This window comes from Leopardus geoffroyi, chromosome C2, assembly GCF_018350155.1.
Source record: "Leopardus geoffroyi isolate Oge1 chromosome C2, O.geoffroyi_Oge1_pat1.0, whole genome shotgun sequence".
NCBI classification, from domain to species: Eukaryota; Metazoa; Chordata; class Mammalia; order Carnivora; family Felidae; genus Leopardus; species Leopardus geoffroyi.
Window position 1 is genome coordinate 12,595,054 of NC_059333.1, and position 12,769 is coordinate 12,607,822.

The 12,769-nt window shown below is 37.8% G+C and overlaps 1 protein-coding gene across 20 annotated transcripts in view; it reads left to right on the forward strand.

Moving 5' to 3' along the window:
* SYNJ1 (synaptojanin 1) overlaps positions 1 to 12,769 on the forward strand; it is a 93,489-nt gene that overhangs the window by 45,004 nt on the left and 35,716 nt on the right. For 11 of the 20 annotated variants that reach the window (XM_045436845.1, XM_045436829.1, XM_045436847.1 and 8 more), the window contains exons 12-15: positions 2,506 to 2,671; positions 5,162 to 5,185; positions 7,838 to 8,029; positions 9,942 to 10,026. In XM_045436845.1, the coding sequence (XP_045292801.1) occupies positions 2,506 to 2,671; positions 5,162 to 5,185; positions 7,838 to 8,029; positions 9,942 to 10,026 (467 nt within the window). The remainder of the gene's footprint in view (positions 1 to 2,505; positions 2,672 to 5,161; positions 5,186 to 7,837; positions 8,030 to 9,941; positions 10,027 to 12,769) is intronic. The other 9 variants (XM_045436833.1, XM_045436840.1, XM_045436843.1 and 6 more) reach the window with 2 other exon arrangements.

Sequence of the window (12,769 nt, forward strand, 5' to 3'; positions counted from 1 at the left end):
TGACATGATGAAAGAGCCTCATTTTCCTTTCAATGACACTTTTAAATGGTCTCTTTTCAAATTAACAGTTGGGCTTTTAGGTATCTGCTTCCAGTTCTGTTTTATTATCCTTCCGTGTCCTCTTTAATACTTCCTTCTGTAGCGGATACTAATGATGGGGTAGAAGAGAGTAACGTCCCTCAGCTTGGGGGGTCTTACGTATGACATAGTCATTTGGTGATAATCCGTTAGGCCTACGTATGTATTGCTTACATTTTGTTTCATGATTTCCCTTACGTATCTGTTTCACTTTTTATGTTGTTTGTTTTGATTACAAAATTTTTAAAAGTCCTAGTCCTCCTTAATAAGGGGTCCTCTGTCATTTGGCTTTGTGTTCCCAGCACTTGATATAGTGCCTACCATTTAATAGGATTGTGGCAAATACTGGTGGGATGAATAAATCGGTGGACGATTTATGCCACACTTATTATGAGCCCAGTACCTTTTGGGCTTGATAATATTGAGTTTTTATTCTTGTACTTATCTTACCTTGAAAAGGAGGCTGTCACAATGTACAGAAGTGTGAGAGATGGGCTTCCTCATAATTCTGTGCCTCCTCATTGCTTTTTAATACCTGGCATTATCAATAGACTGCTTCCTACTCTAGTGTTTGGCGCTTATTAAGAGACTTGGGAAACACACTCGAGATACTTTTCATTATTTTATATACTTAAATAGTGACTTTTTAAGGCTCCTGTTTTCAGTTGGATTTTATTAACATTTTAAATCTCTACAATTCTTCAGATTACCTCAGGAATAGAAAATAAGGGCATTTGCCATTTTTAGAATTCTGCCACCCCTACAGTACAGCAGCTGAAATTCTTTGAAGACCACTCATCATCTCTAAGTCTTTTTTTCCAAACCTTCCTCCTCTTCTGCGTCTCCTAAAATGCCATGTCTGTGTCTGTTCAGTTATTGGCCTTACCTGTCACAAATGATTTTGTTGACATTGACAGATATTTACTTCTTAAATGGTCCCTCTTTTTGAAAACCTGAAATTGTTAAACCTCCTTTAGTACTCCTTTAAAAAAGAGAATATAATTCTTACAGTTAAAACTCGATTCTCTACAAGAGCTGCTTAAAATATTCTTTAATGCTCTTCCTTTTTGTTTCTGCAGCAGCCAAGACAGTATGTATACAGAGGTTATGTATATTTTCAGTGGTCTTGTGTCTCTAACTAATAGATGCGAATTCTCATGTATTAAATATACTAGTCTGAACTGAACTAAAATCTAACATCTGAACTGCTCTTTCTTTTCCTTTCTCTGGGTTCCTTTTGGTTAATTGCCTGATAATGTGAATGGTGAGTGTCTTTTCAAATACTGTCATTTGTATATGTCATCACATGGAAGAAAATAACATTTTAATTTTCAAATTACTGTCACTTCTGTAAGGGATGAAAATTACATATTGCAAATGAAAGGGGTTTTTTTAAAGGCCAGAGTTTGGCGTTTTGTTTTGTTTTTTCAACAGTCATCCAAATCTGTAAGATCAAAAGAAATCTTCATGGTAACTAACACGCCTAAGTAAACTATATGTTCATTAAAAGTTACGATCAGGAAATGCAGGCTTCCGGTTATGGGAATACGTCACGGGAATGAAAGGCACAGCATAGGGAATAGAGTCAATGGTATTGCAGTAGTGTTGCATGGTGACAGATGGTTAGCCACACTGGTGGTGAGCACAGCTCAATTTATAGAGTTATCTAATCACTGTGGTGTGCGACACAAACTAACGTAACGTTGTGTGTCAGCGATACTAAAAAAGAAGTTATAATCAACTCACTGCAGGAATTGGCCTGAGTTTATTATTTTTATGATTTGGATTTACATCGGCAATAAAATGAGCTAAGATATACGAACTGTAGTTCACATTTAGTATTTATTTATGAACTATAATTATAAATTTCTTTTTAGGCCAACCCTTCATTCTTAGGTTCAGTTTTAGTTTTAACTACTAGTATAAGTTATTGAGGAGCGATTCCAGTCTTATTTTTCTACATGTTATTTTTCTACTGTCGAAGTACTTGGAAGTTTTTCTAAGAGCATGTTAAGTGGACCGCATCCTCCTTGATCTCCCCTGCGGCCCCCCCCCCACCCCCAGTCCCATCTTTAGTGCTATAGGTTACAATGTAGGAAGTAATTTCCTTGTTTTAAATAAGTACATGTCACTTCATTTCCTTTCTAGTAAGCAGCGTTAGACATTTACTGCTCTTGATGTCATTAGTGAATGCGTTTGTGGTACTGAGCTTTTTCCACGTTTTTGTGCAGAACTGTTATCCAGAAGGAAAAGAAACAAAGGCATCTTGAGCCATTTTGATACGATGATTTGATACTCAAAGTAGAATGATTAGGTCCTTTTTATTGCAGTAAGGTCAGATAAAACTGATTTAAACTTTCAAAATGCCTACTGAATAAAATCAACAATATTTGGAACAAAAATCCATGCTCTTTTCTTCCCCAACAGGCTGGAAAGTTAAAAGATGGTGCTCGTTCTGTTACTAGAACGATTCAGAATAACTTCTTTGACAGCTCCAAGCAAGAGGCCATAGATGTTTTACTACTGGGAAATACTCTAAATAGTGACTTAGCTGACAAAGCTCGAGCACTTTTAACTACCGGAAGTTTGCGCGGTATGCGTACTTTGTATTTTGATTACTTTATGTTATTTATATCCCTTCTAATAGTCCAAGGAGTAACTGTAAATTTATTTACATAAACATTTTTTAGATCAAGTTGATTCAAACAGTTTGTGGAGGAATTTCCATCGATGTAATTTTTAAAAATTGCATTCTCTAAAGGAAGTTCATCTCTTTGGAAATGTTTTTATCATCAGTGGTATTACTAAGCTGTAAAATGAGGCCCATGCAAGGCAGGATTTCATAGAATATTCAGCTAGTGCTTTGAATAGAGCATTCACTACCTAGTTATGTAGACAACAGTTGCTTTATTCAGAAAAAGAGTGCCTATATTAGTGATTATGCTAATTTCCAACCCCAAATTTCTATAACTTGGTCTTCCCTTACCTTGCTATTGTTTGAATGAGCATTAAATCATATTAGATAATAATTTAAAATATTGCTTATTTTTAGACACTATTTAATATGAGACATAAATATATGGCTTTCAAGGTGGCTTTTTAACTTTCACTGAGTCTTTTATTAAAATCCAAAGAAGTTGAGCTCCTGTCAGTGTGTGTGTATTTAGCATCATCATGGGAAAACTCAACATGCACTGTAGAACTTAATGAATTGACTTCCTTAATTCCGTATTTTTTCTGTCTTCACTTTTTTTTTTTTAGCACTCTGAACATTTTTACTTCTTCTGTTATCCCCAACCAAACCTTACAGTTTCCCTGTGCGTGTTAAGAGAAATCGTTCCTCATCAAATAATGTATCCTTGGATAATTACTTGGTCAACTAGGTTATCGTGGATTCTTTCAGAATTGTGCATGGTGCTGTGGGTAGTTGGGTACAGTTGGCTCCTTGGGGATCTAGGCCCCGGGGACTGAGGCCTACTAGAGCTCTAAAAAAACAAAGTCTGATCTTAGCTACCACTTTTAACTTCAGGCTTTCTTCCTGGCTCCCAGCACTAGAGACTTGGCTGATTTGCATCTTGCCACTTCCTTCCACCTATGCCTTCTTTGATATGGAGGCATTGCTAAGCAACAGTCGAAAGTAAGCAACTGAAGGAAAGAAAAGGAGAAGCGAGGAGCTTAAGAATTCCCAAACCTGATTATCAGTTTTTTTAGTTGCCTGCACATGTTACTGTGTGTCAAAAGCGCCTAAAAAAAAGTACAGTCAGTTCTGCTCTAATGCTTGTTCTGAGAATGGGAATTTGTTCCACCGTGGACGCTCTGTTAGGGAACATTTTGAGCATAATGCCAGTTCTGCATTCCTTTATGCATGGTCTCACCCGGCAGAACTGAGACGGGTAGAAATACACAAAACACGCACACACATGTGCATACGCTTCAGACCTTTCTCTGCTTCCATTCACCAGATGTGTTATGAGACATACCCGTTCACACCTGGTGTTACAAATTTCCATCCCAATTCCAGAAGACCCTTCTTCCATCATTCACAACTACAGTTGACCCTGGAACAACACGGGGGCAGGGACACTCACCCCCTACAGTCAAAAATCCATGTATAGCTTCTGATTCCTCAAAAACTTACCTACCAATAACCTGTAGACCAGAAGCCTTACATAAACAGTTGATTAACACATAATTTGTATGTTATGTGTATTATGTACTGTAATCTCACAGTCAAGTAAAGTGTTAAGGAAGAGAAAATATGTTCGGAGTACTGTATTTACCAAAAAGGAATTCACGTATAAGTGGGCCTGTGCAGTTCAAACCCGTGTGTTCAAAGGGTCGGCTTACTTGTCAGCTGCCATTCTCCTCATGCCCACTTCTAGAAGCAAACTTCAGGTCTTTTTCATGATGAAGTGCCATTTAAGGAGTATTCAGACACCTCAAGCCATTTAACATGTGAAACCGTACTACTGTTTTTACTAGTGTCCCATCTGTTTTGGAGTGTCACTGCTAAAATTTGGGAGTGTTGTCCCCTAATCCCATTTTCCCCATAAGCTCTGTGGCTATGGGAATCTGTACGGTTTTGCACTGCATGGTGATTTTTGTGGAATGTGTATGTTTTGTTACAACTGAACTGATTGTACTTAATCAGCCGAGTCCCAGAAAGAATACTAGAAGATGTATATTAGGGTCCTCATGTGTTCAATACCCTCTAACCCCTTGGGTTTCTAGATTCATATTCTCTCTTACACGTATGTGTGTGCGCACACACAAACACACACACACACACACACACACACACACACAGGAGCAGCTTGAAAAACAGGCCAAGGACCTCCTGATTGTGACACTCTGGACATCACTGAGTCACTGTAGGATTTTTCCTAGATGCAGAGGGTTTGCGTCAGGTATTGTCACTTATTTTTAATCTCTGGTGTCTTATAGCCCTCAGAAAAAATAATCAAATTGATGTAAAAGAAAAAAGCGAGGCCATCTTAGGATGTATTGTCATAACACTCTAGATTTTAATTGTAACTTGTTGTTTTACTAATGATTCTTTGTTTTCTTCTTGATGCATCCATAGTTTCTGAACAGACATTACAGTCAGGTACAGTATAGAAAACCAATCTGTAAATAAAAGCAAATGTTCCTTTATTTTTCTGAAGTTGATATTGTAAATCGACAAAGCCGTATAAATGGAAACTTTCTCTTATTTTGCCCTCAGTTTCTCATAGGATAAATTAATACCTTGTTTTAATCTGAGAAAAAAGTGTTTAAGTTTGAGAAACCAAAGTACTTCGTTTAGGGGAAAATACATAATGCTGCCTGTCTTCTTCTAGTAAAATCCAGTTTTAATTTCACCTTTATATTTCAATGAACACACATTGTTAGTATTATACCTTACTTTTACTAGGCTAATGGTGAAAACCCCAGTGTGACTGTTTTGGATTAATTTCAGAGTACTATCTGTGATATCTATCAGCAGTGTTTCTCACACATAGTATTTGAAAACCAGTGACTTATTTTTTCATACTGTAGATGAAATGTTTTCTGTAACTGTAAGACATGCACTAAAATGTGATCTGAACTCTTTTAAAAAGCGTCAAAATTGGTAACAAAGTTAGAGCAAGTGATTCGGGCCTAAAGATCGTTATTTTTCTTGCCTTTCCTATTCGTAAGAATCCTATGCCTTCATTTGCTGGACAAGGTTTATGAACTTGTCCTTAAACACGGACACGTGGCAAAAGGAACAAAAACGGCCCAACGGCAAAATTTCTTGCCAGAAATTTATCAGAAAAAGACATCTTTTCTTCCTTTCACTGAAGATTTGGTATCTTGAGATTTGTTTTGCTTAGTTGCTGTTCTGAACGTTTTGAGAAACTATTGGTTATTTTTGTGAGAAGTTTGGAAGAGGAGGGTACTTGGATGTATTTTGAGTTACGTAATGAAATCCATTTTCTGAAACGATATGGCATTTGGGAATGGACATCTGTTTGAACACGGGCTCATTTCTGCACATTGAGGTGCCAACCAGTTAAGAATAAGCTAGAAAATTTTTACAACTTTTTATTCCATTTATAAACTGATCTGACTTAATTCACACAGCGTGGCCGCATGTTTTCACACAATTCATTATTTGTCTTGCTGAGTATTTTAGGCTGTTAAATCACGATCGAACTTGTATTTTGATATAGAGTGGATCACAGAGGCTGTTTTCATAGTAGGAACAGTGGCAGTGATTTCACTTACAAAGACCATGTCATGGAGAATGATGCGTTGGGTACGGCCGGCTTCCGGTTAACCGCACCAACAGACCAGAACAACTCATGTGCTTTCGTTACCACCTGGCGCCTTATACGAGTGGTCACATCAGATAGGAAGAGGGCTACAAATCTGCGTGTCTGCTCCTGGGAGCAGCAGGCATGACCTCACCCACATCAGCAGTTCCCTGAGGAGATTCACGGGTCACACTGTTTTCCTAGTGATACCATAGTCTGCCTTTTTACTCTAATTCTCTTGTGTGTCTTGGTACCCTAAAACAATAAATAATAATCAAATCGTGTATTAAAAGGTGAGAATCATTGTGATTTCCTTTTCCTCTGGCCAGTTAGTTGCCAAGTAAGTGTTTATTCTGTTTTTAGATTGAGGTCCTGTTAAGGTTCTAGCCACGTTAAGTGCCGTGTCACTTAATCAGAGAGAAGTGTGATTGAGAAGGAAGGTAGATGGTGGTCAAAAAGTATGCGTGTAAGAGACTGAGGGTCCAAATGTATTGAGCATTCATTTAACAGTGATGTGTCGAGCACTTACTGTGTCCCAGACACTGGAGATAATGTCGTAAGCAAAAGAGACCACCATTTCTGTCCTCAGGAGCTTCCGTTCTTGAGAGGGGAGACAGACAGTTACGGGATAAGTAAATAAACACAGAGTTTGTAAAATGGTGACAAATGCTATAGAGAAAAATAAATCGAGGAAAGGATATGGAAGGTTAGGGACAGAATGCAAATTCTAATAAGATGGTCAGGAAAAGCCTCACTGGGAGGAGGTGAGGGAAGAAGGTCTCGGGCTTTGGAACCGGTCCGTGCAGAGGCCTTGTGGGAGCAGGCTGGCATCTTAGGGAGACAGCAGGGAGTCAGCAGCTGAGCGGCGAGTGAACAGGGAAGAGGTAGCAGATGAGGGCAGAATGGCAATGTGGATTGTGTCAGGCCTTGCAGGCCATTGTTGCGGACTTCGGCCTCTGTCTGCGTGAGTTGGGAGGGATCTCATAGTGACTTCGCTCTCCGACATCTCGTTATCGTCCATAATTAGTATTTTTGTCCGGGAGCCATTCCTTCTCAAACCACCTGTCAGTAGTTAGAAGCTTAAATGTAAATGTTCTTAAATCTTTTTGTTTGGAAATAAGATTTATATTTTCGCCAGCCTTCGAACTAAAGTTATATGAAAGTCAATTGCTATGTCCCTAAAAATGTATAATCTCTAGTTGTGTACATTATAAGATGATGTACCCCTTCATGGAAAAAGAACTGTTCTGCATGCTTTATGTTGCCGCAATAATTTTTACTTTGGCTATTGTATCAAGTGCCCGTTGTTTTCAAAAATTGTGTTGGTTACTTGCATCATGCTGGACTGTGCATGTATCTTATGCTTGTTTATGCTGCTGCTGCCAATTGTACTTGCCCTGCTTTGTTTCTCAGGTATAAAAATCGATTTCTAAAAGTGGTTTCCTGCAGCTAAAACTCTGTGGTGTTTTGTTTTTGATTAGCATCTTCCAAAGTACTAAAGAGCATGTGTGAGAATTTCTACAAGTATTCAAAGCCCAAGAAAATTCGGGTATGTGTTGGAACCTGGAACGTGAATGGTGGGAAGCAGTTTCGCAGCATAGCTTTTAAGAATCAGACGCTCACCGACTGGCTTCTTGACGCGCCCAAGTTAGCTGGCATCCAGGAGTTTCAAGGTTTGCTTTTTGTAACAGGGATTCACCTAATAAATCCTGTGACTTATTAATCTATCAAACAAATGTAACACTTCATAATATGCCCTACTCTCAAAAAGAAACTTGGCTTTATAAGTATGAAGGCCAGACCTTTAAAGGTAACTACACAAGGAAGAAAAACTAGTTCTGTTTTTATTCTTTTAAACTGACACACAGCAAGCTTATTTTGTGAGGGATAATTTTTTAAATTTTTCAAATCTAGTTCTCTGTTTAAACAGATAAGAAATATTCAGGGTAGATTAAGAAAAATCTCTCAAAACTTGTTGTAACACGTGTTGGCACTTGATAATTTAGCGGTACGGATTTTTCCTTATAAAACCTTGGTCGACATTCAGCCACCAAGCTCTTAACAGCCCGGACCAAGCACTGAGCTGATGATGCTTTTAAGACTTTAATTAGGATTATGAATGCGGGGCCTTCTTCTTTGTTTTAAAGTCACTTTGAATTCCTTTCTAAAATAGTACACATCTAGCATGTATCATGAATAAAAGCGAAGTGCAGGGGTACCTGGGTGACCCAGTCAGTTAAGCATCTTGACTCTTGATTTCAGCCCGGGTCATGATCTCATGGTTTGTGAGCCCACGTTGAGCTCTCCCCAGTCAGTGCTGTCTTCTCTCCCGTTCTCAAAAATAAATAAACTTAAAAAAAAAAAAAAGTGCATAGGAAAAAATGTGAGATGCAGATTTTCTTCTTTTAGTTATCTCTAATCAGTCACATCTTAAACCCTAAGGTTTTCCCCAGACTTTTATTGAAACGATCTTTTTCACTTACATTGAACCTACCTTGAAATTATAGTTATTGTAGTAGTGATAATATTAGAGTAGCAGCTAACACTACAGTTCTCTAAGTACTTTACATCTATTCATTTATTTCCTATAACAGACCTACTGCACAGATACTATTATTATTCCAATTCCACAGATGAGGAAACTGAGTCACAGTAAGGGAGGCAACCTGCCCAGGCTCACGCAGCCCGGTTGGTAATGGCAAGTCAGGATTTGAACTCAGGCAGTTTGGCTCCAGCATCACTGGGTCACACTGCGGCTTGTCTGGGAATTTGGGCAAGTTGCTTAGGTTCTCCAAAGCCTCAGTGTCTTGTCTGTACTAAAGGGTAAAAATAATCTGTCTTCTAAAGTGCGTGGTAAATGAGTTGATGCATGTATAATCCTTGCACGTAATAGCAGTCAATAAATATTTTTGCTATTTTTCTCAGTCTAATACTATTTATAGGCCCTTTCTAGCTACTTCTCCTTTCTGAGTCCTTGGCCACCCAGGTCCCCCTGGGCCGCTTATCTCAAGTAGCTTCTGTTCTCTTTTCATCCTTGTCTATTAGGAGAGAGCTAATGGCTGGAACAGAGGGGTACATCTTAACCCCTGGATCTCTTTTAATTTTCTTGGATTCTTCCACGTAGGACATAGTAAAAAGGTCAAGCCTCTAGTTTTCAAATTTGAGTGTGAAAATTCCTGTGTGTTACCTTTTGATTGGAGATGATTTCTCAGTCACTTTGTGCCTTTTCTGAAGAATCCCTTTACTCCCCCTTTTATTCTCTTCAGCTTTTGCAAAGTGGCTTGCTTCTCTGATGCCCATGTGCAGTTTAGCAAGAGTTCTTTCAAAACGATTTCTGAAAGGACTTAAGGATCTTCAGAAATAACAGTCTTAAAGAAGAAAACTTAGGAGGCCTGAATGGAAGCTAAATTTAAAGTAATTTTGTCCCATTCGTTGGTTTTGCCTACAATTTGAAGTTGGTTAAACATAAAACACAGAAATGGACTTTATGAGGTCTGGCATTGATCTTAGTTGGACTGGGTGGGGGCGGGTGCCGTTTGACTAAAGCTGTATTTTTAACAGTTTTTCTTGGATGCTTAATTGTAGATAAAAGAAGTAAGCCAACTGATATATTCGCAATTGGTTTTGAAGAAATGGTAGAGTTGAATGCTGGAAACATTGTGAATGCAAGGTAAGCCGGCAAGGTCATTTTCTAGTTGAGGGACATGGAAGGCAGATAACTAAGTAGTTGTTACAAAGATAGATTGGGATAACATATGGAAAGGTGCTTTTTAAACTGTAAAATAGAATTCTCAACCTCTCTGGTCTTAGGATCTTTCTACACTCTTAAAAATGTTGAAAATCTTAAAGAATTTTTTGTTCATGTGGGTTATATCTCTAGATAGTACATTAGAAATTTAAAAATGAAAATTTCAAAACATTTAATCCTTTACAAAACAATAAACCTATTACATGTTAGCATAAATAATACATTTTTTTTTTCCTGAAAAGTAATTATTTTCCAAAACAAAAACGTCCTGAGAAGGTTGGCTTTGAGTGTAGTTTTGCACATCTTTTCATTTCTGGCTTAAAACAACTGAATTCTCACATCTACTTCTGTATTAGTCAGTTACAATGTGTTGTTTTGCTTGAAGTAGATGAAGAAAATCACATAAATAACGTAGTTGGAAATGGAAAGAATTTTATAGCCTTTTGAGATAATTTCTTCTCTGATACTACACCAAAGCTCAACAAACAGTTCCTTAAAGGTTAGCTCAGGAATCTGGACTAACCTTATGGAATCTGAAACCATAGCAATGAACTATTTGTGCTCTATTATACAAGAATTCATTGGTCTATTTTTTTTAACCTTGCATGATTTTGAAACATCATGTATTGGTCATTTTGAAAATATTAGTTCACTGAGTTATGTCGATCTTCCAAATCTTGGCACATTTCATTATATCAATGCATGATATTGATTGGCCTCATTACTGATCTCATCAGCAAATTCTTCAAATGTTTGGAAGCTATTAAGTTCTCAGTAGCAGATACACATTTTCCAAAATTTTCATTTTTGCTTGAAAACTCAAATGTAATCATTAGAAATAAATACTATTGGTTGTTTCCCTTAAAAGGAAGGTTCATTTAAAAAATGTTTGTCAGATAACGCAAGTCTGAAGAACCATAGTCTGTCTGTCATTAGTCCTTTCAAATAAAAATGGTTTTCCGTGAAAAACGGTAGCAGTTCAGCTCTCTGCTCAAACAATCAAGTGCTTCTCCAAACATCACACTTCAATATGAAGCAGAATGGGCCTTGTGCATATTTCCTGTTCATCACAGATATGACTTAAGGATTGAGCTTTGATCAGATTAATGACATTTAGAAAACGATTAATAACATTTCCTGCTTCCACAGGGATATTCTTAGGTGAAATGGCATTTTTTTTTAACTGCAAGTACATGGCGGTAAAGACTAATGAATCATCCTAGTACAGTTCGGTGCTGGATTCATGTGAAGACGTCAGCCCTTTTACTCATTGTTACTTTTGCACCATCGTGCAAATGTCCATCCACATCGTGAAAAAGGCAAAAAAAGGTCTTAGTATTATAAAGATAGTTTTGACCTCATGGGTTTGGGGGAGTCCCAGAGGTGTTCCCAGACCACACTTTGAGAACTGCTGTTCTGAAGCCTTATTACAAATGCAAATTACTTAAATGGAACTTAAAGCTTAAGTGTTTTATTTTAAGAAAGTATGCTTGCTTTTAAAGTTGAGCAATTGCCCATCTTTTGTGACATTTTTAAAAAGATTTTCAGAGTAAAATTATGAGCTGAAATAGTATGAGATAGTCATCAATCTTGCAAATGACATTTTTTTCCTTAGCTTTATTTTTTTTAATTTTTTTTTTAAATCTTTATTTTTGAGAGAGAGACAGCATGTGAGCAGGGAGGAGCAGAGAGAGAGAGGGAGACACAGAACCCGAAGCAGGTTCCAGGCTCTGAGCTGTCAGCACAGAGCCCGACGTGGGGCTCAATCCCACGAATTGTGAAATCACGACCCTCATGAGCCAAGGTCGGACGCTTAACCGACCGAGCCACCCAGGCGCCCCTTTCCTTAGCTTTAAGTAAATAACATTCACTCAGGGAAGTAGAAGAGAAACGCAACTGCATTCATTTTGCTGATTTGAATCTCTTTCCTGAAAATACATATTCAGGTTTTAAAATAGAGCATACTCTTATTGTTCCTGGTACCAAATTGTTCAATTGATTATCTGTCTAGAGTTTAATCAAATTATTCCTTAGTAAACTGGTGATTATTCATTTCTTTAACCAGTATCTGTTGAGCACCTACTCGAGGTGCTAAAGATACATTAATGAATAAAACAAAAATCCCTACCTTCATGAACCTTCTATTCTAGCTGAAGAGACAGACGATAAACAGTAATTGTAGTATGTAAATTACCGGCATGCCTCGGAGATACTGTGGGTTCAGTTCCAGACCACTGCAGTCAAGCAGATATGGCAATAAAGCTAGTCAAATGACTTTTTTGGCTTCTCCGTGCATACAAAAGTTAAGATTACCCTATACGGTAGTCTGTTAAGTGTGCAATAATAACATTACGTGTAACAGACAATGTACACGTCTTAAGTAAAAAGTACTTCACTGCTAAAAAATGCTAATCATCATATGAGCTTCCGGCTGGTCATAATCATTGACCACAGATCACTGTAACAAATGTAATGAGAATGAAAAAGTGTGAAACATTATTAGAATTATCAGAATGTGACATGGAGACATGAAGTAAGCAAGTGCTGTTGGAAAAATGACACTGATAGGCCTGCTTGACACAGGGTTGCCACAGAGCCTCAGTCTGTCAAAAACAGAGTATCTGGGAAGCATAAGCAAGCGAATCACAGTGAGACAAGGTATGCT